Source organism: Andrena cerasifolii, chromosome 9 (assembly GCF_050908995.1).
Source record: "Andrena cerasifolii isolate SP2316 chromosome 9, iyAndCera1_principal, whole genome shotgun sequence".
In the NCBI taxonomy this organism is placed as follows: domain Eukaryota; kingdom Metazoa; phylum Arthropoda; class Insecta; order Hymenoptera; family Andrenidae; genus Andrena; species Andrena cerasifolii.
The window spans coordinates 14,690,828-14,718,300 of record NC_135126.1 but is presented as its reverse complement, the minus strand read 5'-3'; the positions used below and the strand labels follow the sequence as shown (position 1 = coordinate 14,718,300).

Genomic DNA, 27,473 nt, shown 5'->3' with positions numbered 1-27,473 from the left:
GTGACTGGTTTCGACGCTCGAAATGAGCGTCGAGTGTCAGCATGAAATCGCACCTCAAGACTGGCATCTCGGCGTGTTTTACCGTCGATTCTAGTTCGTACTTTTCACCGCTACGCGCCGCTAGTATTACAAAGTTGTGAAGGATTCAAAATAATTACACAATTTATTCCTTAATATTTAAACTTATCTCTTCGAGGAAATAGTTTCTCTTGCCGTTGCAAAATTATAATGAACAAAGTCATAAAATATTCACAAAATGAATACGAAGGCGAGAGTGAATTAATTAAGCGATAACTATAAATATGTTTCTTTGAAATATTGCCGCGCAAAATAAGCAACCTGAAATTATCTGACATCACTGTTGTCACAATTCTGATTGTTTGAACGTAATTGAATGAGTGACTTACAAAATTAAATATAAAAAGGGGAAATGAGTGTGTGTATTCAGAAACGAGGAGATTCAATGGAGACACAGGCGATACAATTATTATCATCAATTTAATACGTAGTCGATGAAGTTTTTGTTATTAAATACAATGTAATGTACAATGTTATGCTTGAAAATGATTTCTTCTAGAAGAGAACCGACAATAATGCAACTTTTATATTAGCTAAATTAATATTACAGTTTCTTCTCGTTATTTCCGATGGGATCGGAATAATTTCCTTCGAGAATTGCGAATATTTATCGAAGCGCTGCGTTGTCCTTCTCTTTTAAATTTCTTAGCGTTTAAAATTAGCGATGCTTGGGTTACGCGTGGAGTAAGTGGGCATCTATTCTATGATAAATTTTGCTCGCTTCTGGCTAAAATTTTATTTCGCTTAAAATCGGAAAGCAGACGATATTAACAATTTCGATTCTTTTTTATTTCTCCTTTTATTGGAAACTGTCGCGATTTATCATGAAATACATAGCCACGAAAGTAAATGTTACGTTGAGAAAAGTAAGACCATCGTATTGAGCAGCCTGTTTGAAAGCGACGATATTAATTCTTTCACGCAGTAACATAACAAATCGATTAAAATAGTGATTATGCTATTTTTTGGTTATTTCATAATGCAACAGTAATCTTTTTTTTTTGAACATTCAATGTTTTCATTCAAGATTCAAGCGAAACAATAAAATTTACAAAACGATTCCTTGAAAGCAGCTACAAAATTAATTTGAAATTTTTCATGGGCACCCCCATGGAAGAGAAACAGATCGATGACAAAAAAAATTCAAAGGTGTTGTTCGCAAATACCGCGAAAGCTCGGCCGGATTCGCCAAATACATAGTCTCCTGCTATTTTTCTAAACGAAACGATTGGCTACTGTTTCTATTAGCTGTACACGTGGCATCCCATTCGACGCGCAGTATTAATTAATCGAAAGACCTCGAACCCTTTCGTTCGAAACCCTTAATTCGAGTCCCTTCAGCGTATTCCCCTACACTTCCCTCCTGCTGCAATTTCTTTTGTTCTCCTCTTCTCAGATACGACTACGTCTATTTTTTTCTCCATTCGTTACAACGATCAACAGTTTTCGATAAAATTTCCAGCTCGAAATCACCACCACAAACATCTGCGGGTTTAGAATTTCAAGTCGTAACAATCTTACTTAGTTAGTAACGTAATACTTGTGTTAATATCTTTCTCCTTCCTTTTCGGCTGAATCTTCGGAACGAACGCATCTTTTCATCCCCCCCCCTTTGAAATTTTACTTAAACATCGTGGAAATTTTCATACCAAGCGACTATTTTTTTTAGGCGTAAATAATGTCGACAAAAGCATTTTGGAAATTTAACTGAAGTATTGGAAACACGAAATTATTTGTAGTAACTTTAATACAGAAGCGTTCTTATTATACTAATTACTCATTGGCTGGAGATCAGTGATTCATAGGTACGCAGTGTTGAACACTTTATTTTAAAACTAAATATTAATACTCTGATACAAGGGCGTCCGCAGACTTCTTTTCCACGGGGACAACTTTGAGAAACGGTGAAGTTGACAAATTTGCAGCGTCAGTTTTATTAAAAATTTAAAAAAAATTAGTATAAATTTAATAAAGATTAGTTGTTAAAAATAAGCGATCTTTTTCTCAAGCAAGGGGAGAGGGGCAAACTGCTCCCCGCTGCGGACGCCCGTGCTCTGGTAGTTGATCGAAGGATACTTCGATATCTTTCTCCGCTTTGTAATTTCTCGAACGGTATTTCAATCACTCGTCCAGGGGATTAAACCATGCGTTCTAATATCCGTTGCGAAGGCTCCAATAGGGACACGGTTCCGACAGTGTCATTGATTGCTTATCCAACTGCACCGATAGGAATTACTCGATGCACTTGATACGCTCGATTCTACCTCACCTTTCATTCGGAAACAAGAGGCCCGACTACTAACAGCTTCATCGTCGCGTCTCGTGTGCATTTCTCGTTGATTCCCTCTCGTCTTTTTCACGCTCTGACAGTACTGCTTCCTGGCACGTCGAGCCAAAAACGATCTTATCACGCGAGATCTACATCACATTGTTCTGTCCGAACGCGATAGGCTAAGAATTGTGGCGCAATTGAGAAGGAAATGAGTGTCCCACTACAAACGCGAAATTATACAATCCACTTCTTCTTGCTCGAAGCTTCACCCTCAGTGGCCCGCGGCCTCAGCAGTTACTCTACTCTTATTACTTCTCGTTAACAGTGAAATCAAAGCTCAGGGTTACGCGACCTCCTAAAAAACGTGTCACCCACTTTGTGATAACATAGAGTTTTACGAGTTACCTATTAGTACGCAATACTATCCTGCCGATTTAGACAGATCCAAACGGAAACGCAAAGAAACTCTAATCCTGCTTGAGGGGTTACCTACCGTCAGGGGGTAGAAAAAGAATCGATTCTTTGGGAATTTATTTCAGAAATTACATGCATATTTTTATGCAGTGGTTTTTGTATTCAGATGAGGGGCACTTTAACAGGTTACTATATTATGTTTTGGTATAAAAATATTTAGTTATTGCAAAATTACAACTGATTTCCCGGAAGCTGTTTTTAGACCGGTGACCACGATTTCTTCAAAACCGCTTCACCAATCTTTCTGAAAGTTTGTGGGTTTCTTCTAGACACTCAAATCTAGTCTTTAATCGAAGCATTTGTTTTTCCAATGCATAGTTTTTATTTTATTTATGAAAAATAAGTGTTTTTTTCTACGAAAGTCGATCGTTTCACTTTAAACATCCGCCATTTTGTCACAGATTAATATTATATAAAACGGAACGATTAAATACTAGATAAACTATTGTACTAACTAAATCTCCTTCGTTTATTTATTTCAGCTAACCCAGTTCCGAATAATGTTGGTCACCGCAAAACGTGTTTCTAAAAACAGCCTCCGGGAAATCAGTTGTAATTACGCAATAACTAAATATTTTTATACCAACACATAATATAATAACCTGCTAAAGCGTCCCTCATCTGAATACAAAAACCATTACATAAAAATATGCATGTACTTTCTCAAATAAATTCCCAAAGAATTTAATCTTTTTCTACTCCCTGACAGTGGGTAACCCCTTAATAGAAAACTAACGAGCTCCCGTAAGAGTTCTTCAAACCCCGATCTCTCTATCAATTTTCGCGAAGTTCTCCCTGCATTGAAAAAGATTCCGAAATTATTTCCGCTAAGAGAATACAAAGTTTCCTATCCGAACGACGGATTCATAAAGGCTCGTGTCGCGTATTACTTGGTATACACTCGCTGCACGCGATCGACGGGAGCCTTCATTCGTCTGAAGTGAACGAGAAGAAGCTTATACACCCTACCCCTCCGTCTAGCTTGCTACCACGTACCACCGTCTTCCCGATTGCACCAAGAACTTTCGTCCACTTCGTACCCTGTGCTCACAACCGAATTCTTCGTCCTCTATCAATGTTCCTTAAGTTACGACCTAAGAGACACCATCCTATTTCCGCCCTTATCCATGGACGACACGGAGAACGATCATAACGACGTTATACTCTCTGCGTTTGTATAATATCCCTCATTTTTTCCTTTATTTATCTCCTTCTGCTTCTCCTTCGCCCTCCTCTTCGTCTTCTTCTTCTTCCCCTCCTTCGCCCCTCTTCTTTCTTCCTTTTCTTCTCCCTTCGAGCTCGCTGGGAGATTGTGTGAGGATCGTGTGCCTCCCCGTGGCTCCTTAAATGTACTCGGCGAACATTATCCAGTAAGTTACGTTTAGCACGGCGAATAGGAACGGGAAGAAGACCCGCGAGACGCGATCGATGTTCAGGGCGCGCATCCTCGCCCTCTGGGCGGGCGTAGGGCCTGGCGGCGGGGCCGCTGGCGATTTCTGCGATCGGCCGGATAACAACATTGCGTTTTCCTGCGTGACAACGATCACAACTTGAACCGTCGCCGTGCAGACAACGCTTCTGTGCCTCGGAGCGTTCGGAGAGATGAATGCGTGGGAGGGACGATAAACTCGCTGGGACATGGAATGAGTCTGCGGTTGTGCGCGAATGCAGTTTTGATCAGCTTGGCTTTCGTGATTAAGCGGTGGTCAAAATAAAGTTTCGAACTCAGATTTTTCACGCGCACAACAAAGTTAAGTGGTACCACTTAGGATTTACATTGTATACAGTACGTATAGGTGACAATATCTGCCGAGTTTCAATTGCTTTCACTACACCGTTCTAAAGAAATGAATTGTGACTTGAGAAAATTGTGAATTCTGGACATTTTCACCGGCAAAAGTGTAGCAAATAACGCTTGAAAAAAACATTTGTAAAGTGAAAAATTCCTTTCTAGGACTGAAAATAGGTCGCCAACTGTCGTTCGAGTTGCTTACATCTAGGTTTGCTATGCGTAAGACGTAGATAGTCAAGTATTTCAAATTTCATATACTGTTTTGTAATATTGTACGTTTGATACATCCTTAAGGGGATTAGGCAGTCGAAAAATCGATTTTTTTATTGCATTTCCGAAAGTACTATCTTTTCTCAATAAAATGCCGCTTGGTTTATAGTAAAATTCGCAAAATTGTAGATTTGGCAGCTAAAAACGTCAAGCGGCAACCTATAGCGTCGCCTTTGCCCAGAAACTTTAAACGCGCTTTTCTCGAATATTGTTTTCTCTTCATTTTTTTCCTGATTGCGAGCGAATTGAGGTTGAAATCGACTTGGAAAAAATTACAGGATGTGCAGAACATGTGTCATTTCGGCACAAACCTCTGATATGGTCTGTAAAAGTTCGAGACTTTCATAAAAAAATTAAGAAATCACCAGATTTTGGTAGCACACAAACAATGATGGTGCGGTACTAAAATCCGGTGACTTCTTAATTTTTTTATGAAAGTCTCGAACTTTTACGGACCATATCAGAGGTTTGCGCCGAAATGACACATGTTCTACACATCCTGTAATTTTTTCCAAGTCGATTTGAACCCCAATTCGCTCGCAAATATTCGAGAAAAGCGCATTTAAAGTTTCTGGGCAAAGGCGACGCTATAGGTTGCCGCTTGACGTTTTTAGCTGCCAAATCTACAATTTTGCGAATTTTACTATAAACCAAGCGGCATTTTATTGAGAAAAGATAGTACTTTCGAAAACTGCGATAAAGAAAATCCTTTTTCGACTGCCTAGTCCCCTTGAGTCAGCCGGCATGAGCTGCATAGTTCAGCGAAGCTGCTGAGAGGATGGATCAAGTTGACCCAGGCATGTCCCTCCCAGGATTAATACGTCGATTACAGTTTCTCGAAAGCATAAGAAAACCAAGATTAAGAATCCTGCGTTCTATAAACAATTCAGTGTTTCTCATCGACTCAACGACGCGCAAAATCTCCAAACGTCACTCCCATCAGCTTTCGACGTTGAGCGAATGAAGCTTATCCACCCCGTCAGGATTCGAACGTCAGAAGCTCATTGAAAATGAACCAGAATGATTCTCATCCACCAAGAGCCATTCGTCGAACGACCAAGCTTCTCGGGGTGCCTTCATTCTCTTTCTCCGAGGCACAGAAGCTGTCTGATTTACTCGGATCTTCATCCAGGCGTTACCTTAGTGGCGATGTCGAAGATTTTGTCGAGCTTCGCGGTGTCGGTGCCGCTGGAGGATGGCGGGGCCGCCGGTTTCGCGGCTGGTTTCGCGGCTGGCGCGTCCGAGTCTCCGAGGACGATGTTCACCAGGCAGTACTCCATCAGCGCCATGAACACGAAGATCGTGCACACGGACATAAACGCGTCCACCGCCTTCAGGTACGAGACAGGAGGCAGGGACGCCTGACTCTTCGCGTGCTGCGTCGAGAGGGTCAGTAGGGAAGTCACGCCCAGCGTCACCCTGGCTGGCGCGGCTTCCGGCTTTATCCAGAAGGAGACCCACTGCGAGGAACGTAAAGCATTTGGTTCACCTTCGACCGCCGGGGTCGTGAAGTTTAATTCTGATTAATGCGGGGAACACGAGGATAGTTACAGAACTGTGCTTCGACGTATTTAACGGTCTCTACAGACGATAAGCGTTCGAGGGATGAAGCTTCGTAGAGAATTGCTATCGCAGTGAAGCAGGGTTCGATGCATAGAAAAGGAAACGAAGGAGCGAAAGGTACGACGAATGGTAGTGAGGCATTGTTTTTAAACAATTTTATTTAACTCCACTGTCTGTCTGTTTGTTTGGCTTAAATCTTGTTTAAATGAATCTCAACTCACTTCCACAAATCCAGTCGACTTGAAACTTTGCAGGCGTAGGTAGATACGTAGTTATGACGACAATATGAAATTTTGAAAAACTCAATGGGGTGAAGAAATTGCATCTATAAGTAATTTTAACCCATTTCCACAAATCCACTCGACTTGAAACTTGAAAAAATAGATCGTCAACATCGGGGTCCATGTACCGAGGAGTTATGCGCGGGCAAATATAAATAAATGCACACGGGTCGAATCTATAACCCCCTCCTTTTTGTAGTCGGTTAATAAAATTAATTGTAATTTGCTAAAAATTCATTGTAATTTGTGAATGTTCAGATGTACCTATTGGTTTCGAAAGTTTTCGAAGGGATATTTGAGCGGAGAATTCGTAAGAAAAAAATTGGTTGCAAAGCACAAACACTAAAAAGTAAAAAATAAAAAATTTAGGTGAACCGATTTTTATATAACTTAATCAATAATGCAATTAAAAGTAAAAAAAAACATATTTTCTTATACTACAATTTCGATGGTGATATGTGACTTACAAACTCAGTGATTATCCTTTTTACAATTGATTTGAACAATTCTGCAGGATAATCGCAGAGTTTGTATGATTTTATTTGAATTATTTTTTACTTTGCAGTGCATTATTGATCAAGATAAGTAAAATCGTTTCACTTAAATTTTTATATATATATATAAATTACATAAAATATATATATAAAAATTTAAGTGAAACGATTTTACTTATTTTTTATATATGTACGATTTTACTTAATTTTCTTTTAATCAGATGCACTTTGGTCGCGTAAACTTACCGACATGATAACAATCAGGCAAGTAGGAACGTAAGTGTGAAACAGGTAGTAGCCCAGACGACGCTTCAGGACGAAGACTACCTCGAGGCAAGTGAAATTACCTGGATAACAAGATTCCTATTAATTATGCATTCTAGTAAATAACTGTCCATGCAACGTCCATGCAAGCATCTTATCATCGAATCTTTACATCATTATTTTATTCATCGAAGCTACATTCTGAGCAATACAAATATTACGATTCTGAGAGTTTGAGCTCTAGTTACACAAATTTACACCCCGCCTCTGTCGTCAGCAGATTTTTCTTTCCAATGACTAACAACGGACCAATTACGTATTTCTCGATATTTACGGGTAAAAATTTGGCGAATTACCGGTAAAAATTGTATGCATAGCAATGTAGCGCATAATTCCGTCGACATCTACTACGTTATCAGTGAAAAGAAGCTTCAAATCGATTTACCGATTTACCGGTTCGCAGTCCCTATCACCCACCGATCCCAAATCGTCAACTACACCCAGGTCTCACGTTCCCAAGTATAAAACAAGTAAAATAATCTGGCTCGAATCTCTCACTGACACCAAATCGCCAACTACCAAGCAGTTCCTCCGAAGGAGCTCCAACAACCGCGAAAACACGCCAAGCACCCGTCGTTTTATCAGTCGTACGACTTATCCAAGCTGGATAATTCGCGGCGAAAGGTTTCCAACGAGACCAACACTCTTCCCGAGACACTCGACTAGATTTCGGGTCGTTAATTAGCGAGAGAAAGGAGAAGCATCGGTGGTTTCCTTGAATGAAAGGAGAGGGCGATTTACGGCGATACGCGACTCACCAGTAGAATAGACCTGCGTGCAGTCAGCCGTGTAGTTCTTAACCAGCTGCAGCTGCGGCAGCTCGATGTTCTCGTCGACGACGAGTGGCACGTCAGGATCCCACTGGAAGATCATTTCGTCCGTGGTGTGCGACACTGTTGACCGAGTTGTTTTGTCCATGTGAAAGTCGCGCAGCCATTCGGCGCGCAATAAACTAAACGCGGACCGCTCGCCTATACCCGAAAGAAGGCGCACAAGCCGGGGGAATTCGATTCCCTTTCAAACGGGAGCATCCAGCTGGATCTGAACGACGCAACTTCGAAAGCCTCAGAATGCGCCAGGGACGTGGCGCTTTCAAAGGAACGATCGTGCTTTGGAAATGTGACGCGGGCACTTATACACCATGCGTGTCCTCTGTGTGTAAATGCACGGACGGGGGTGGAGTGTCGAGGGGGTGGGGGGCTGCAAGGGGCGCTCCAGTTTCAAAGACAGTGGCGGATGTTCCTCGAGATTGGCGCGAATTGGAGGAGAGCAGGCTTTCATTCGGACGTCGGTGCTCGATTTTAGCTTATTCGATGGACAATGAGTGATTTGTTCGCAACACTGAGAGGGGGGTGGGGGATGGAATTAAGTCACGATAACTCGATGTAGCTAAAGGTAAGCTGGCGGGCCGGGGGTTTTCATGGATTACTCACAGCTCTCCATCTGCAGTTTGCACTCCTGCGTGTCGTGGGGGTAGATGAGGAAATTCATAGCGCAGGACAGCTTCAACGTTAATCTGAAACATCGTGCTTCGCGATACTTTCTTTTTCATGTAAAATTCGCTACGTGACGTGCTCGGGGGAAACAGCTCTGCGAACTAATGCTCAGCTGATACTGGGAATGAATTTTGAAGCATTCGAGTTTGAGAAGTTCGTCTTTAAAGTGGGACGTCGAATAATTGGCGGGAAGAGGGATGTGAAGCGACGATGTCGCCAGGCGAGAATGGGGGAGAGGGATATTACAGGGTGATTCTAGTTCGCGTTTATTAATCGAGAAAGAATCTGTTCGCTTCTTACTTCACCATGTATAGAATAGTCTTGTCTTTGTACAGCCACAGATAGTGATTGGGTATAGTCATCGTCTGGAAGGTCACGGATTTGGCGTTCTTGAAGAATGAATCAGGCCGCCACATATTCTTCAACCAGTCCACTTCTAGCAATCTTAAATTATGCAATTTATAGTGCTACTCCGTTTAACTGTTACGACAGAAATGCGTGTGCATGCGTCTTGCACGGTTAGAAAAGTATCGAGGTAACTTCAAAGTTGAAGCAAAGATACCTATTTATTTTTTTTTTATATTGAATTTTTTATATCCACTGTTCTTTACAGAATTTTTATAACATCTCTGGGTAACTTAAGGGTAGTTTAACGATTGGACTAAATTTCAACGTCTACTGTGTAGTCTGTACCGATCTTTCGGCAAGGCTTTCATTATTATCATTTTAATTGCACTATAATTTTTAGATACAATGTAGGAGACTTGGATAGCCCACATACCTATATTCAGACGTCATATTTTCTGGCAATCGCAGCCTGTTGTCCTTCCAGGTCTGAGCGAAGAATATGTCAGCAGCGTACGTCTGAAAAGGTAAATGGTAATAATCGATAATATTTCTATATTCGTCGTTCCCTATTCCTCTAGGGGCCTCCGACGAAATTTCACAGGATGCAACACAAAATCGGGCAGCTAAAATTACGACGACACTTTTTAAACGTGAAAACTACGGTCGTCAAAGTTCGCAAAGTAGAATCGACTTAATTAAGTAAATTCCAGTTGTTGAACTGAGATTCTATATTGAAATTTGATTTCAATTCTTTGCTCAAAAATACGACGAAAGAACCTTTCGTAGGCGAATACTATGTCCTTTTAAATTGAATTACACGAAGGTGGTGTTGGAACTGAATTGAATTTAGATATCACGTGGGAGTTGAATTTAAATGCTACACGATACCATTGAATTCTCATCTATGGAATCAAGCCCCATGACGGTGACGTGGAAGTAGACGACGGTCGCCTGTCCATCTTTCTTGGGCGGTCGCATTTTGTCGTACAGCTTGGGGTCTTCTGGCAGAAGATCGTAGAACTCCAAGCTCCTCCTAAAATTACAAGTCACACGGTGAACACTATCGATCACTTATCTCATTCACTTCGCATCTTTCCATATAAAAATTTCCGCGCCAAGCCTCCGAGCCACTAAACAAAGGACACTTTTACAATTTTTATTAGCCACACCAAAGAAACGACATCTTATATTCCAGCCACCCCTTGCTTCACTGTGCTCCGAAATAAATTATAACGTTATTAGTATTCACAGACAGTCCCTTCCGTGTTCCAGAAAAATTCGACGAACCCTTCACGTATCGCTTTGCACCCTTAAATACACACGCACTTTATTTATTATTATTTTACCAAAGGTACTTTAAACGAAAATTCCACTGGAATCAAAACTGCTATATTTTAGCGATTAAACAAGCTCCTCAATATTAAACGGTAGTTTATCATTTTAACAAGAATATATGACGATATTTTTAGGACGAAAATAGGGGTGTTTATCGTGTTAACAGTCCATAAAAAAATATCTCCTGGGGTGTTTTTCCGCTTTTAGATGCTCCCGGCGTGTAAGGAAAACTATACAACGCCGAGGTTCCACTGCGCGTCTCATTGTTCGTTAACACACTGTGCACGAGTCACACATAACGCAGAGAGTCACGATTTAAAGTCACAAAAGCCCAGAACCGCTTTTCGTCCCGTCTGTTTCTCAGACCTCGTTGATTTCCCTTTCAGCGCATCGCACATTCGCGCGGCCGCTTTTCAAATTCACGCGAGCAATTGTAACTTGCTCCCGCGGAGAAGCTCAGATTTTCATTGCACACAATACACTGCACTTGGAAAACATCACTGTAACCTTTCTTTCGGGGAGCTCGTCCGAATTTCCCTTGGGAGATAATCCTTCGCCCCTATCGAACGCTGCGTGACAACTTTTCGAAGGGTCCACTGCAAGAGATCGTGTCTACATGCTTGAATAACTAAAAGTACTTTAAACATAGTTCTAAAATTAATTTGGATGCACTTGTGGCTGGGAAGAGCAGCGCGCAGTTAATTTCAGAGACTAAAGCTAACGTCGTACATGATTTCTCTGGATAAAAAATTGTGGCCATGATCTAGTAGACAGAAATATTTTAAACGAGCTTGAAAATTAAGTAGCGACCAACGGTGGTACGAAATAAAGTACAAATGAATAACAGTAACAGAAGAAACTTAAAAAAAGCTAAAACTAATGGGTAGCAATATTCTACGCGTAAAAATGAAGCGAACTCTCTGATACTAAAAAAGCAGTTGCAAGTTTCCTGTAAAATATATATCCCCTCTAATATTCCACGAAAATCGTGCGACTGCAGTACCGCCGCAGAGAAGAGCTCCCCGGCAACGCTCCTCCTCAGCAAATAGCGAAATTGTACACGAGGGAAGGGGTGAAGATTGAAAAAGTTGCTCCCAACGGATCGCGAAGGTGTCAGGGGTGAAATGACGTCGCAGGTACGAACGTATGTAAATCGAAGTTGCGGAGGAAGTTGCGGAGGACTAAGATGGCCGGCGCCGCAGCGGCCAGGGCGCAAAGGAGGAACAGAGGTGGTTGCTTGGCGAAGAATCTTACTGAGCGTCCGCGGTGCGTCCGAGCAGAAGAAGAAGCACAACCGAGGAAAGGATTGCGGAGACCATGCCGCCCCCATGTGCCTCGTCCATCGACATCCTTCGTGGGGGCCCTCCTCAGCGCATCTTCCTTGTACCAGAAGCGAGAAGGGAGCCGAAAGGTAGCGGGCAGAGGCGACGGGAGGAACGCCGAGACTGGCCAGCGGGGATGATCGCACGCGGGAGGAGAATCGGCGAGAGAGAAATGGGGAACGGAGGATGGAGCAGAGCGGCGAAACTAAGGTCCGGAGACAGCGGTTGGGGAAGGAAAGCAGCAGGGCCACTGCTAGGCAGCCCCTTTCTCAGCCTCCTTTTTTTCTGATCTTTATTCCCCGAATCGCGAGGACGTGCAACCGTCGACTGACTTCTTCAAACGACTTTGCCGAAGCTGCAGAATCCTCATCGTCTGCTGTAGAGTGGCAGAGGTGGAGGTGGCGGCTCATTGGTAGCGGAGGTGGTGGTGGCGGAGGTGGTGGACGAGCAGCATCGATACACCCTCGCTCTGCCACCCCGCTTCTTCCTCTTAACTCGATACAGAGGGACGAAGAAAGGGTGGGAGGGGTAACTCGCTCGCTCGCTCGCTAGCTGGTGACGTGCACGAAGACAGAGAAGTTGGGAAGGGTCGAGAGTATCGCGGAGGACCCGTCGCGGCGAGAAGTGGTGGTAATCCCTCTGGGTTCCTACCGTCGCGATGCTTCTACGACACGAATTTACCCCAATGCGGTATGCCCGTGGCATCATCCACGGACGGCCACCGTAATCGTGCACTTCCTGCACGCTCCGTCGTTGCCCGGGCTAATTGCGACGATCGACGGCCAACGGAGGAATAATAACGCTGGCGCCAGATCGAGGATTCGATGGTTCGATGGTCGTCCTCTTGGCTCCCTTTCTACGTTTTCCGAATGCGCCGTGACACGCGTAGGTAAATGCGATTACGTTGAACGACGTCGAACGAATAGGCTGTCTCTTCGCACGAAGCCTGGTCCTAGGTCTCCGGTGGCTCCGCGCGGATTTCGGCACGCGGCTGTTCTAGGTGTCTCGAGCGGTACTGCATGAGACGTTGCCAAGGACCGAGTCTATATCTCCTCAATTTCGGTAAACGCTTTAACGTTCAATCTGTTATAATAAACTAGGTGATTGAAAGTGCAAAGTACAGGTGCTGTTGGAATTTTAGTCCATTGCCTAATTGCTACTATTAAGCATTGAGGATTTTAGGATGGACTTGGTCAATTTTAGCAAACAGCCAACGATATAAATATGATGGTTACAATTTGGGAGATTAGTCTGTTTGTCTTTGGGGGGAAATATGAGGAAACGATTGTGCGTCTGGAAACGCTTCCTGCTTGAAATATGACTGTAAATATTCAATATTTATTATTTTGTTGCGTCGAATATCGAAGCTCTATTATTTTTCTACGTGTATAATTAAAAAAGGAAGTATTTTCAAATACACGTTCCTTGGTGAGTAGAAAGCTCTGAAAGTTTCGAGATTTGTTTCTCAGATATTCTAAAGAAATTTAATTGCATTAATCATTTTCAATGTAAATTAAGAAATATCAAGTAAACCATATAGGAACACAATTTTCATGCAATTACGTATATAATTTACAATTTCTAAGTGCAATTTCGTAATCTACCATGGAGCGTTAAGGATAGGGGCGTTTTATCACTTTCCATAAAGAAGCGAATTGTTATTCCCTCTTGAAAGAAGCGCGGTGAAAGTCCCAGTGAAGCAGCTGAATTGTTTTCATAGCTGGAGATTCATCAGTAGAATTCCGCTCCGCGGAAACGTGTGTGTGTGTTCATTACAATCCTCAGCGGAGGGGCGCGTAACGAGTGGCGAAGAACAGAATATCAAGGCGGCTATTCTTTGTTCCTTTGATGTCGCTGCGGCTTAAAACGCGAGGGAGCTGAAATTAACTCAATTCTAAGATTTCTGCCGCGATCTTCTTCGCGGTGCGAAAAGCATACGACAATTATTTCTAAAAAGAGATGAATTTAGGCCGCCGTAAACGTAGTCGACCATTTTAATACGATTAACAAAGAGGCTCCTCGCTTTCAGGAAGAATTTATTCGCATTTATTATAAGGTTTATGTAAAAACAACGGTAATTATATATTCAAGGGTTGCGTAAAGTGGGGGGTAAGTGACTAGTCGTCTCGAGGATGAATGTAATTTTCGCCCGATATAAGAAACGGTCCATTATAAATTCACGGTGTTGATCATGCGCCAACGCTGCAGCAAATTAAATAGACTACAACAATACAAAAAAAATTATAACACAGAGACGAGCTGCGGGTAAATGATATCGTGAACTGAATCTTGAGAAAACTTGAGTGAAATTACAAAAAGTGGCAAACTGCGTCACATCTGCAAAAGGTGATATTTCTTTAATTTGTAATCAATGTTGGCCACTATACCAATACTGAATACCAAAAACATTGACATTACTATTATTATTATTATAATTACGCCTTTATTACACTCACCGCGCGCACATAATTACAAGGAATATAATTTCGAAGTAAAAATAGAAGAGCAAGAAACAAAAGGTGGTGAAAAGAAACAGAAAATTATGACAACCCTATTGTGACACAACTGTTGGAGAACAAAAGCAGGACCAAAGTCACAAAAAGCCTGACTGCGTCTTCAGCGAGACGCGGAGGGAATTATTCGTTTTAAGGGACCGTCTGGCCTGGAACAGTGACTGCGAGGCTCCATTGCGAGCAATTAGGCGATTTGAAGACGACATTAGAAGAAAAACGAAGAGCCCTGTGGATGGCGGAAGTTAGGACGAGGGGGGGGGGGCGAGAGGAGAGGAAGAACGTCACTGATGACGAGGAAGAGGAAGCAAAAGTGGCGAGGAGGAAAAGAAAGGATTCCGCAGTCTCTGTTCCTCTCGCTCTCGCCCACCCTTCTTGAGGGTGACTCTCAGAGACGTTAACTACCGTGCTATTTGAAGACATCGTCGTCGACCGACGGGACACGCCGCTCGATATATCGATCCTCGAAAATTGTGCCGCGAATAGAATGCTACGTGTTCCCTGGCGCTCGTGCATCCTGAAGTGGCCGCTCTCTTCGAGAGGGTATATATGCACGCATGGGCGCGCGAGCGCATCGCGCACGTTCCCACCCCCTCCGCCGCTCCCGAATTGCATGCACCTACACGAGCACACAGGTGCGCGGCTGCTGCAAGCAGCTGAAAAGGGCCTCCGCGGAGGGACATCGTGAGGTAAGAGGTTGCTTCTTGGCACTATTAAGGCGCGGAACGTTATTAGTCATTATGAAAAATATGTTCAAGATAATTGCTGATGATAAATGATAACTCGTGTATCAATTTTGAAACTCGAATTTTTTACAGTCTTGAAGATCGGCCGAGTTTTAGTAACTTTGTAGTTGGCGGTGTGGATTTAGGGGTTGCTAGGTTTCGCAGGGTTAATTGTCTTCAACCCTTAAGTACAGACATCTCTGTTTAAGCCGTTACCGCAGACGTGTAGGCTCTCAGACTACTTGGCAATTTTATTTTTTAAAGTATTTTGTTACAAAAATGAATGTGATGTAGGTATTTTATTTATTGATGTATATTTGTTTGTTTAGGTAAAAACATTATAAAAATATAATGTTTTGTAGAAAGAGTATGTTTGTAATGGGGTGGTAGCATGCAGAGTGGCATTTAAGGGGCAACGTACACCCAGAACTGGAAAACCAGGGTGAATTTTGACAATTTTTTTTTCGTTAGAAAAAAAAATAAAATACAAAATTTAATGTGAGAATTTTGTGGATTTAATTCGGGAACTAAAAAGACTGAATATGTAATACCAACTTTCGGTAGACAGTTTTCTCAGAACAGCTTCCGCGGTAACCAAAATATTTTCAATAGTTTTTTATCCGAAAGAAAAAAATTCCCTTAAAATACATAAAAGAATCTAATTTACATCGCAGTCGATTTTAAAATCTCAATTTTTCCAAAAGTGATTCTTTTGTAATAAATAAAACTGAGCTACGTTTAGAATAAAAATCCTACGACGAAATCTAAATAATTCTATTAAAAATCTGTTCTAAACTTCAACTAAATCGGTCCATTAGTTTTCGGGAAATATTGGTTACCGTTTTTTCAAATCAAAATTCAAACTCCTATCCGAGACGAGTGACCTGCAGTTAAGGGTTAAGATGATAGACGTTAAGGTATACGAAGTGATGGTAGGTGAAAGGTATCTGAATTGTAGTTGGAGGTGTTTAGGAAGTCTTTTAAGGTGACTTTCTGATCAAGTCGCTCAAAACATAGGTGAACTTCAGGAATTTTTTTAAAAAAGTATACAACATGCAGTAAAAAAAAACTCTAGGGCCTTTATTTATACATTATTCAAGGATTTGAAAAATAAATTATTTTTCATTTTCCTGTAGTGGTTCGGTTTCCACGTGGCACTCAATTTACTGCTACAACAAAAAGTGGCGTCCACTGTAATCATCGTAACTCGACGTAGAATTGTTTAAAATGAAAAATCTAAGAAACTTCTGAAATGTTAATCAATCTATCAAGGCTATCGTATCATCCTGCATCGAGTTATGGTGGCGGCAGTCTTTTTGTTAAGCAGTACAAATATCACCTATTTTTTTTTTTAGTGATTTAATGAGAAAGTACCCTTAATTTCATTTTAGATGCAAACTTAGTGCGAGGGAATGATTAAGTGACAAAGGTAGGGTAGGTGATGGAACTCGAAGAGGGAGGCCTGCATGTAGAGTGTATCACTATAGAAATGCACTTTCCTGCAGGGGTGGCTGCAGATCAAAGGTGGCCCTGATTCTTATCGGTAAATCGCAGAAAGTTTGCATTATTATAAGTGGGTCGAAGCCACGTCTATATCGTTGTTTCTCAACGGCAGCCGCCGTTTTCTATTTACCCTGATCAAGCTGAAGAATTTTCTTTCTATCGTGTAAAGGGTGGTGCGGTTATAATGCTTCTGACGTTACTACTAGAGCGTTTAAAGACTTTTAGGATTCTAAGACTATTGGTGAATAAAAAGCTGAAATATTTTTAATACCAGATAAGTGGAGTAGATTCATTAACTACATTATTAGAGTCACCTGCATAAATCGACGATATTACATCAAAACAATTAATTTTTAAATCAAAGCCTAGTCACGCTGAATTATTATTATTATTTTTTTTATGAAGTATGGATGTTTGCAACTTGCAAATATACACATGGACGATTTTATTTCTGCGCAAACGCAAGAAACATATTTTTCGCGCTGCAACTTTAATAATTTCATCCCCCACTGTATGCTCCCTCAACATTAGATTTCGAAAACTGAACACAACTCTGGAGACTTCAATAGGAGCGCGCGTATCTCTTACAACCCCTTCGGATCAGACTTGCCTTCCACCCCAGAAAGAAGAATTTTAAATCAGCCAATTAAAAGAATCAGACCAAGGACGTGTACTTTAAATATAACACAAAAATGGCACTTGAAGTGATCGTGAACAGTCGGTCCACGACACGTGGAGTGATTAAGCAGAATATTCAGTCCCTTAATCAAAAGGCAACTTTTCCGCAGGAACGTTTGCGTGCTTGCCAAAGAAGACCTCTTCCCGTTTAGAGTATTCGCGGTGATGTCAGAACGGTCGTTCCTGTACCTTCCACCCTGTAATTAGATGATGTTCGTTGCGCGTAATTATCATTCTCATTAAACGGATGACACCGATAAATATCATTAACACAGAGGCAGCCGAGGGTAGGTGAAGTCAGTGGTCTCTCTCTTTCTTGAAAATCACACTTCTTTACCACGTGACACGTGAGAGAGGAGCCGCGGATCACTCTCATTAGTTCCAGCGCAATTAATAACATTACTTTCCTCGAATGTCTTCACATCTCTACGTAGAATCGTGATGGACGTCAACGTTTGTGAAAAAATTTACCTGCAGGCACATTCGAACCGGGAGGATTAATTTTAACGATGCCACCCCTTCTCAACCCTGTATTCGGTCGCCGAGGGTGCAGTATTCGAATATTTCTAGTTCTAAGAATTCCACAGCGTTATCGCGAATAAGTCTGACCTGTTCAGAGTTTAATTAATTCTGTGTAAATAACGCACGCAATTTCTGTCGAAAATGATAAGTATCGATTATAAATCTGATGGGGTTTTTAACGCGTCCACTGCCACGCGATCCTCCCTCGTTTTCCGTTCACTCGCGTTCATTCAAACCTGCATCGTCAGTTTAGTGGCGCACTTGTGACTCTATAGTTCTATAAAATTCCTAGTGACATTAATACGGTTTAGAAATTTGCGAATTTTAATATCCATTCGAATGGACTGAAGATTCACGAAGAGTACTTACGTCTGCAATAAGAATCGTAGAGTTTTATGATTAATTTTGAGACGTCTTTGTGCTTCCGATAAAAATTGCATTTATGCAAATGTATATCGCAAAATAAGGCTGAGGCAAAGTTGATTAGATGCGAAGGGCTTTCTGATATGTTTGATAGTATTTAATCATCCTTCTCGACGATACTTCGAGTACCGTTTAGTAAGGGGTTGCGTAACTTGCGGGCTAACGTAATAATGCTTCCTCAGGGTGAATGTATTTAGATTTACCTTGACCTCGTGACATTACCTTGAGAATGATAAGAACGAATTCCTTTTCCCTTGACTGATTTTAAGTCGTAATATCGACCAGTCTCTTTGAAAAGCTCGTTTCCACAATGCCTTTCTAATTGTCGAGTACTGGATACGATATGGCAACACATTGACGCAGGCGTCCTCACGCACAGATTCACACCAGCAGGGGAGAGATTAAATAAGATATTACGATTTTGGATACTTTTGTTGTTCCGAATTTCGGTGGAGAAGTGTTCGTATATTTTTAAATTTAAATACAGTTACTCGCGCAAGTATCCGCCCACTCCACACGTACAACATACTTTAAATAACGTTGAATTCAGAATTATACATTATAATTTACATTGATATAAACTTTGATTAATGTGTTTTTAGTTAGTACCGTCTACCAAAGAAATGTTGGAAGAAACTTAGCTAGGAAAACGAAACAGGATAAGCTTGAATTTCACAGAGATTTGTATAGTTGAATCTATGCATAATAGATTATTAAAGCTTCTAATAAAATCGGAGGAATATTAGAAGAATATTAACTTATTGTAATTACGCTTGTATAAATTATATAGGTAATGAATTTGGGCGAATATTTTTTGCACGATCTTTGCTACTTCCACGGATAATAATACTTTTTTTACAAAAACTGTACAATTTTTCACTTACTGAATGCACTCAAAGCAATAGAAATTTAGCTAGAAAAACGAAACAGAATAAGCTTGAATTTCACAGAGAATTATATAGTTGAATCTATGCATAATAGATTATTAAAGCTTCTAATAAAATCGGAGGAATATTAGAAGAATATTAACTTAATGTAATTACGCTTGTATAAATTATGTAGGTACTGAATTTGGGCGAATATTTTTTGCACGATCTTTGCTACTTCCACGGATAATAATACTTTTTTTTTACAAAAACTGTACATTTTTTCACTTATTGAATGCACTCAAAGCAACAGTAGGCACCTATGGGTATTAATCAAGGTTTATTTTGCGAATTCTTACGATGAAGTCGACTTAATATGTAAAATATGTTACTATAGGGCGGACGGATACTTTTATGAGTGACTGTATTCGAATCGATGAAATATTAATCGTCTAGATGAGTTTTAAAAGTCATTATTTCCTACGCAGAGTATTTAAAAAGCTACTGCAACCGAATGCTACAATCTCGATTCCTTTCTTATCACACAAAGTATTGAAAAATTACGAGACAAACTGGAACGTGCAAATCGAAAAGTCAGTTGCCATTTTCTAATCTGCGGCCTCGATTCCAAAATCACAGCTATAAACTATAGGAATACGATACAGTGATCTTTACTTGAATGCCAGTATCAGTTGCACTCACCCTAGTAACACGAAAAATTCTTTCCACTTGTTCGGTCACCGGTTTCTCAATTTTCGCTTGCGTATTACAGAAGATTAATGAAAACTAGTTTTGTAAATAAAATAAAAACAAGAAATTGTCATGGGGTTGGCTCTATTAGTGAACCTATCGAGTCAAAGAAATTGGACAATAGCTAAATACGGTAGAACTGAAAATGGCACAGGTAGAAGAACAAACCCAATACGCCAGCTCTCACAAATACTAATTCTTCTGGATTTACAAGAGCAACCCTTTGACTAACCGCACTAATCATCTAAACTGCTAAAGCCACCAATCGGCAGCCTCCAAACGTTGGGATCTTGTAATTTGATTTGACCCAAGCCAAAAATGTCACCACTTAGGATTTCAGCTCTGCTGTCCTTCATCCAGAACTCCTCTCACCTCCGTCACGTGGACGGTGTCCATGGGTGGACAGAGTAAGATGCAAAACACCCACATGTGGTAGAACCTGATATATATTTCGATGCGTCTGATGACGTCATTTTTTCGTAGCACTGACGTCGATACTGCGGCTGGCTGCCGGTAGAAAGGAAAGAGCCGAGAAATGGATTGCTGAAGGAGCGGTTCGAGTGGTTCACGGCATTCTGCTATTCCCAGTGGTAGTTGCAGGCCCAATGACCTGATTGTCGAGGTAAAAAGAAGCTGCTCTCGATGGTTCGTTACCACGAGCCTCGGCGCGAGGATGATGTCTGCGGTATTTCCAGATGTTAAAAGTGTCCTCCGCCTATCACAGTCCTTGGGATAATATTCTAAAGATTTCCTATTCGGGACCAATTCATACTTATTAGATCTTCATTGTCACGAACCGACGGTTTCGCAAACCCAGATTCGACGTTTCTATCGCGGTGGCTGTCGATCATTTCTTTAACGTTTCAAGGATCGTGCTTCTTCGCACCTTCCCTTCGCAATCGGCGAACGATGGTTTTAAAGTGGACAATTCGACTTGTAAATTAAAGTTGGAGAATTCTTGGCACTTCTAGTGGGGAGACTCAAGGCGTATTAAAATTTATTGTGATTCTCTACTTCTGCTTTAATCTGTCGAAAGTATTTCTTCTAATAGGTTTGCTTTTGGGGCTGAAATTACTGGCAAGGGAACTTCGGTAAGCCGAAAATTCGGATTCGCTTGAAATTTCGCAGGCTTGTAGGGAACCTCGTTAGAAGTAGGGTAGATGCACCTATTAGTGTGCTTTTAAATAAGCTGTAAAAAAAACTAGCAGAGATACATACGGAAAGAATTTTTGTTTAATTAAGTTAAACTATTTAACAGTTTATCAGGCAATTACTGTCTACTTTCCGTCTACTTGGTTCCTCAGGGTGAGAACGCCCCTTAAAGATCAATGTCTGCTTCGCAATTCTCCTGTACATTTTGGAAACTATAGTAAATATAAGAAATTGTAAAAATGAAAATTTAAAGATATTTTAAGATTTCTACATATAACTGTACAATGAAATTATTTAAAAGTTGCAGTTGAAAAAAAGAAACCTTCCCCATCACAAACAATTAAATATCTTCATTGCACAGTTAAATGTTGATCCCAAGAATTTATTTTGTTATGTCTAGTATAGTTTTCAGGATATGCAGGAAAATGGGAAAGCAAATATTACTTAATCTTTAAAGGGTGTTCTCACCCTGAAGAAGCAAAAAGTAGCAGAAAAAGATTGCCTGATACCTACGAACCTGCAAAGTTTAACAAAATTGGAATTTTCGAGTTACCGAAGTTCCCTTGCGAGTGATAAACTCTGATAGAATGTTTGGTGTTGCGTAGAAATTATATTTAAAATATGGGAGTTTTATTCCCTTTCTTTTCTGCCTCGACGGAGCGTTCTGCTGTGTACTGTCAATTCTTTCTGTCACTCCGTGCTCGGTTGAGGTTCTCGGATAACAAAAAGAGTTTATCGGGGCGAGATGATCGTATTATCGAATTTAAAGATCTATATTTGACGCGGTCGAGAAAGAGCGCGCGGTAGAGCGGTTAAAAAATCGAACTCGTCTCAAGTGCCGAGAGTGTTGTCAGCTTCTCTTCGATCACCAGCAGCGAAGCATTTACGTCAAAGACTTCCATGACGTCACTCGACGAGCAGGAACCTCTATTAAACCTTCGATATCCGGGATCTTTTTTATTTTAAACGAGACACAATCTTTCATAATAGATTCATGAAAGGTAGGTAGGTACTGTCAGAATCTAGCACATTTATACACTTCCCTTCCAAAAGTTGAAAACCGTAATCCCGTTCAAACAATATGCAACTCCAAAGTGTTTCTTAAGGGGAGGTTCCGGTCTAGAGCCCCAAAAAACGGGTGATCTTTAGGAATTAATTAAAGGAAAACTACTGTATATAATTTAATGGGACTTTTTGCATTGTATTAAGGATGTCTTAAGTTATAGAAATATATTTTTTGTTTTATAATTAATCATTACAGACGGCACTGGGGAGTCGTTAAAGTCAAGGCGTCAAAAAATTGATCAAAATTGGTGAGACCTGTATCCCCAAAAGTTATTATCCGATTCGACTGAAACTTTTTTTATTTTGAAGAATATACTTCTGGCTAGGGGGGGATACCAGAAGAAAATGCAAGAATGACATTTTTTAAGAAAATAACGACACTTGAAGTTTGAAGTCACTTTCCCCCTATATTTGTCTTCCTTTCAACGCCTTTGAAAATTATAAATTTTCCATTTTTGTATTTTTTTCTGGTTTCCCTCCTAGCCAGAAGTACATTCTTCAAAGTAAAAAAAGTTTCAGTCGAATCGGATAATAACTTTTGGAGATACAGGTCCCACCGTTTTGAAAACACTGTTTCGAGAAAAACGCGTTTAAAGTTTTACTCAAATGCCTATAACTTCGGGAATTTTACGCATTTCAACAAATTCTTTTAAACACGCATTCCTAAAAGGTTGAACGTTCGAAAAATGAATAAAAAAAATCGACTTTTAGACCGGAACCTCCCCTTAATGAAAATTTCGAATAACTCTCAATTAGCAATTTTATACAAAAAATTCAATCTCCAATTAAGATATCGATAATACCACTACGGTGATAATGAACATTTCTAATCAATGCTACCGATAAACTACTTCAATTTCTGACGAAGTAAGTGGTAATAATTCTGAAATAGTCTGATGAAATTAATGGCAATGCATTGACAAACTTAACAAAGCGGAGCTGTAGAATAGAACGTGGTGGAAGTTAACGAAGAAACGAGGTTGGTTGGTTTTCGTACAGGGCGCGAGAAGTGTGTCGACGAAACGCATTGGCATAGTCGACGCGAAATTAATCCCCTTTGGTCCAGCCGCGGCATTGACCAGCAATTGAGAGGCGGTAAAAGTACCTCATTTGTTAATTACAACGTGGCCGATGCACTCGAGCGATGCATAATTAGAAGGAAGAAGTGGCACGATCGTCAAAACAGAATGAATTGCAGGGGAGATCAATACGTCGAGCTGGCAACACGATGCTTAACCCATTAAGTACCAGGTGTGCCTATTTATAGGGCAAGGCAGATTTCGCGTTTGGAAAGATGATAGATACTACGGGTATTCGTATCGAGCGAGTCTCGCAATAATTAGAAGCTCATGATCCAGCGTCGAACCTCCGGCGCCTCCTCAAGCACTCAGTGATAACGAAAGAAAAATTACAACCCTTCCCAGAAAAAAAAACACGGTGGAAATTAAAGCCGAGATAAAGCCAGATAATCCGTCCGTGCCAATTACACTTTGCCAGATAAACAATTCGTCTATCGATACAAGCACATCTACCCCCAAAACGCAAATCCTTCAAATGCACTGTTCAAAGTAATTACAGGATCATTCTGATAAGGAAGCCACTAATTCGCAACTTAATCGTGGTACAGAAACGAAGGATTTAACTCACATAATTTTAGCGCAAATATTTAGGGAGCTAGCAGTGTTTCTGTTGTCCTAGAAATCTGAATATTTCGATGGATCCTTCGCGTTGGGGGTCCTTTGATTATTCCGACCGGTGATTCGATCCTAGCTAGTCCAGGGAAATTAGGGAAAACGGGCAGGGAAGAGGGGCAGCCGGGGGGCTGCCGCGGGTGTACACGATGGCACACGTCGCGGTGTGGTGTTTTTGCGGACGTCAGCTGAGGTACTCTTGGCCGAGGCACGTCGAGAAGAGTACGGACACGGCTGCGGCTTAGCTTGCCGTGGAGAAGCGGTTTCGAGGTAGCTGGAGACGATGCACGATAAGCACGCCCGTTCCTCTTTCTTCTGACCTCACGCCGTTTTCATCCCTCCCCGCGGCGCAGCCCAGCCGAGCCAAAAGCCACCCCCCGCGCAGCCCACCGCCTGCCTATTATTTTCGACCGATTGCCAATTGTCGTGCAACTGCCGACGTAGGTGCTCCTATCCTGGATGCTTCTGCTTTTCCGCAGCATCCGCGGGGAACGGGACCGTTGCAACCACCCCCGGGATCGTCGCTCGATCCTGTCATTTTCTCCGAGCTCTATGATTCCCCACCCTTCCCCGCCCCTCTCGTTTTATTCTAAACATAACGGTGTCGTTGCGCTTCGCACACGAGTTTCGCGAAAGGTAATTTTTTTCTAAGGTTTCTGGTTGGTATAATTTCACCCCTGTACGGAAATTGGGTATTTTTACCCAAAATCGAGACACCATCTTCATCCCTCCTTCACTAATGTATTATTTGGACTGAAACTTCTTCGTATCTTTAAATAACTAATAACCGTCAATAATATATTTTTGAAATTTTATTTTCTCTATTGTTTTTGTAGAAATTTAATTAGTTCTTAAAGTATTAAACCGTGATAATTAAATGACCTGAGTTTTATTTTTGTATGCTCGGTTCTTGTAAATATATGATATTGGGTCAATTTGAACCAAATTTACTTTAGTAACTTTCAAAATTTCATACAAGGGTTAAGGAGTTCAGGTAACATTAATGTGACTTTTTGGGTGGCATTTGTGTGGCCTTAAAATGTTGCGATAATGCGCTCTGTTTGGAAGGATTGTCCCCATCTGCTGTTATATCGCTTACCAACTCGTTTGAGTTTTGGAGAAAAGTGTTTGTTATTTGATTCCCATTTTATTATATTCTGTTGGTTTATAAGATTGGCACCGCATAATAACAGAATTAAGTGTATTAACGTTTTCTGTTGATTCTGCAGAGCCGATAGCAGAAGAGTTCCTTTTTCCAGATAGATTGGAATGATATAAAATGGTGCTTTTGAATAGAAGCATCAAATTACACAGGTAGCCGTAAGAAGTTCCATAGCGCGGAACTAGTGTCGCAGTGATTGGGTCTGGTGGCGTAAAAGATTCCAGAGAAACGAGGATCGATTGACGATCGAACGAAGACTCGGTGCTTACCGATGACGCGCAAGATCACCCCGTTACCTCGAGATTTCGAGGTCGATCACGTCCTCGTCCCAGAAATCCAGGGATGAGGATGCACTCTCCGTTTATCCCTCGGAAAATGGCATACTCGGCTACTTGAATTAATTATTTCGTTGCGTCAAAGATTTGACATTTTTTTAACGTACCACCACTGCTTATGTCCACCATACCGCCGGACCATCTTAAACAATTTACAACAACACCCCACCAACCCATCGTACAGAAAAATTCCCTTCAATCTTCTATACGTTCTACCGAAAAACTACAAAGCAGTAGCACAAACACTGGTGATTCTATCACAGACTGAAGATCAATACTAAAATTTTGGAAAGTTTCCCTTCTCTGAACTGACGAAGAATAAATTATTTTTACTTGTCTTTTTAGGCAGTTTTTACAAAAATAATTAGGCTCAAGGGTAGCGGAGCTAACTTCTTAAATTCCTCCATTGCGCACGCGAAGAAAATAAGAATGCTTGGCGATAGTAAATGCTTTAATCCGTATCCAAAATAATGTTCACATAGGAAACCGTGCGTGCCCTTAGGTGGAGACCTGGAGCAAGTGGCGAGGGGGCGAACAGACAATGAAAGTTCAACCACGCAACCCCTGTTTTCAGCTTGAAATTTTATAAAAAAACAATCGTTCGCGCGCAATCACAATCAGTCCACTGAATGAACCCATCGCAAATTCGGCACCCTTAAGATTTAAAAAGGAAAACGAAACATCACTCTTCCGAAACTATTTAAATAACGATAGCGTTTGTCCTTGCGTAAATAGTCTCGCGTTTGATTAAGCTGGTTCCTTCTTATTCCTAGAATGGAATCAGAGTGTTGGTTGTCGGAGTTGTCGCTCGAATTCTGCTCCTCCGTCGCTCTTTTCTTGTAATCTTTCTCGTTAGAACAACTTCGGTCTGCACGGTTGAAAGCTGGGCACCTCTACGAAATATCGAGCGTGATTGTGTCTTACGCATTGTGCTGTTACAAAATGTACGCAATCCTTCCAGACATTTCTTTGAATTTACACGCATCGCCACACGATGAAAAATTCTTTAATAATCGTGGAGCTGAAGCGATGAATGACGCAACTGCCAGTGAAAATCTTCAGTAGGTGCCTTCTTTTCAACCACAGCGATGCCTAGCACTTATGATCTCACAACTGTATCTTGCTACAGCTCTAGAAACTAAAATAAATTATTCTGGCACTTACAACGTTCATCGGAATATTCAGCGTGGAATTTACATCGTTTACCATTTCGACTCCTCAATTGATGCGTAAATAAAAACTTTCCATACAGTATTGATCCAACGCGAGGTCTGTTAACACGTCCCGTGCCACGCTGGCCCACGATATTTATCAGGAATGACACTCATTCAGAAAAGAACACGCAGTCGAACCTCTGTAATTCTAAAAGCCGCGCGAGATTTATATGCATCGCCATATCCTCCACAATTATTTATTAATCGGTGTGAAAAATTGTGAAAATCTTCCTTGTATATTAAGAAACAAACTTTGTCCCTGCAAGTTATATGTACCTCAAAATTGCCTCGATACTTTTTATCGGCGAACGTTGAAAAACACGAGTTCTGCCCAGTATAACTTTTTGATGAAATATTATTCCATTTTTTAACATAAGGGTTTTGCGCACGCACTTTACGGCTTCGCTAGAGTTTTCTGAAGTTACGTTTCAAGTCTCATCACGACCCGTTAATATCTACTCAAGTTATCGCAATTTATGTTTAAAGAAATCTTGACTTTGGACGATGAAATTTTTTTGTTTATAATTTTTAGCTCGAATAGTAATGATTGGATAAACAAACTGTAAATAGAAAAGACGCGCGTCGTGACGAGCTTTACAACACTGTATTTTTTAAAATACAGTTTAACAACATTTAACTTTCGAATCTTTTTAGCATTTCGAGAATAATTTTTCGCTTTTTCGAGCGCTAGTCTGCTTATTGCATCCGACCCTTATATTTCGTTCATTTCCATCCACTGCCTTGCGAGAACCTCCGCAATTCGAAATATAAACTTACTTTCACTCGCATTATCTGCCACATGTTTAGGGGCGTTATTTTACCTTTGAA

The 27,473-nt window shown here is 41.0% G+C and overlaps 1 protein-coding gene and 1 long non-coding RNA gene across 3 annotated transcripts; both read right to left on the bottom strand.

Moving 5' to 3' along the window:
- Window positions 1–479: 479 nt before the first annotated feature.
- Ort (glycine receptor ora transientless) lies at window positions 480–13,043 on the bottom strand. 2 transcript variants are annotated; one of them, XM_076819549.1, is made up of 9 exons: window positions 11,982–13,043; window positions 10,281–10,425; window positions 9,826–9,908; window positions 9,345–9,488; window positions 8,982–9,064; window positions 8,307–8,441; window positions 7,471–7,571; window positions 6,026–6,346; window positions 480–4,353 (listed from the first exon to the last, which is right to left on the bottom strand). In XM_076819549.1, exons 1-9 carry the CDS (start codon window positions 12,074–12,076, stop codon window positions 4,168–4,170), a joined length of 1,293 nt encoding a protein of 430 aa, XP_076675664.1. In that variant the 5' UTR covers window positions 12,077–13,043; the 3' UTR covers window positions 480–4,167. The 2 variants fall into 2 exon arrangements, with proteins under 2 accessions (XP_076675664.1, XP_076675665.1); XM_076819550.1 differs by having other exon boundaries at window positions 480–4,320; window positions 11,982–13,042.
- A 12,821-nt stretch (window positions 13,044–25,864) lies between these two features.
- LOC143373474 (uncharacterized) lies at window positions 25,865–26,751 on the bottom strand. The gene is made up of 2 exons (XR_013086469.1): window positions 26,682–26,751; window positions 25,865–26,324 (listed from the first exon to the last, which is right to left on the bottom strand). It is a non-coding gene; the product is annotated as an uncharacterized LOC143373474 (long non-coding RNA).
- Window positions 26,752–27,473: the final 722 nt, after the last annotated feature.

What these genes read in the sequence shown, in the direction of transcription:
- Ort (XM_076819549.1), bottom strand. Translation starts at nt 12,076, where the DNA reads ATGTCGATGGACGAGGCACATGGGGGCGGCATGGTCTCCGCAATCCTT. An exon ending in GGACGCACCGCGGACGCTCA is followed by an intron (nt 10,426 to 11,981) that starts GTAAGATTCTTC and finishes TTGTAATTTTAG; the next exon opens with GAGGAGCTTGGAGTTCTACG. An exon ending in CACGCAGGTCTATTCTACTG is followed by an intron (nt 7,572 to 8,306) that starts GTGAGTCGCGTA and finishes CTTGTTATCCAG; the next exon opens with GTAATTTCACTTGCCTCGAG.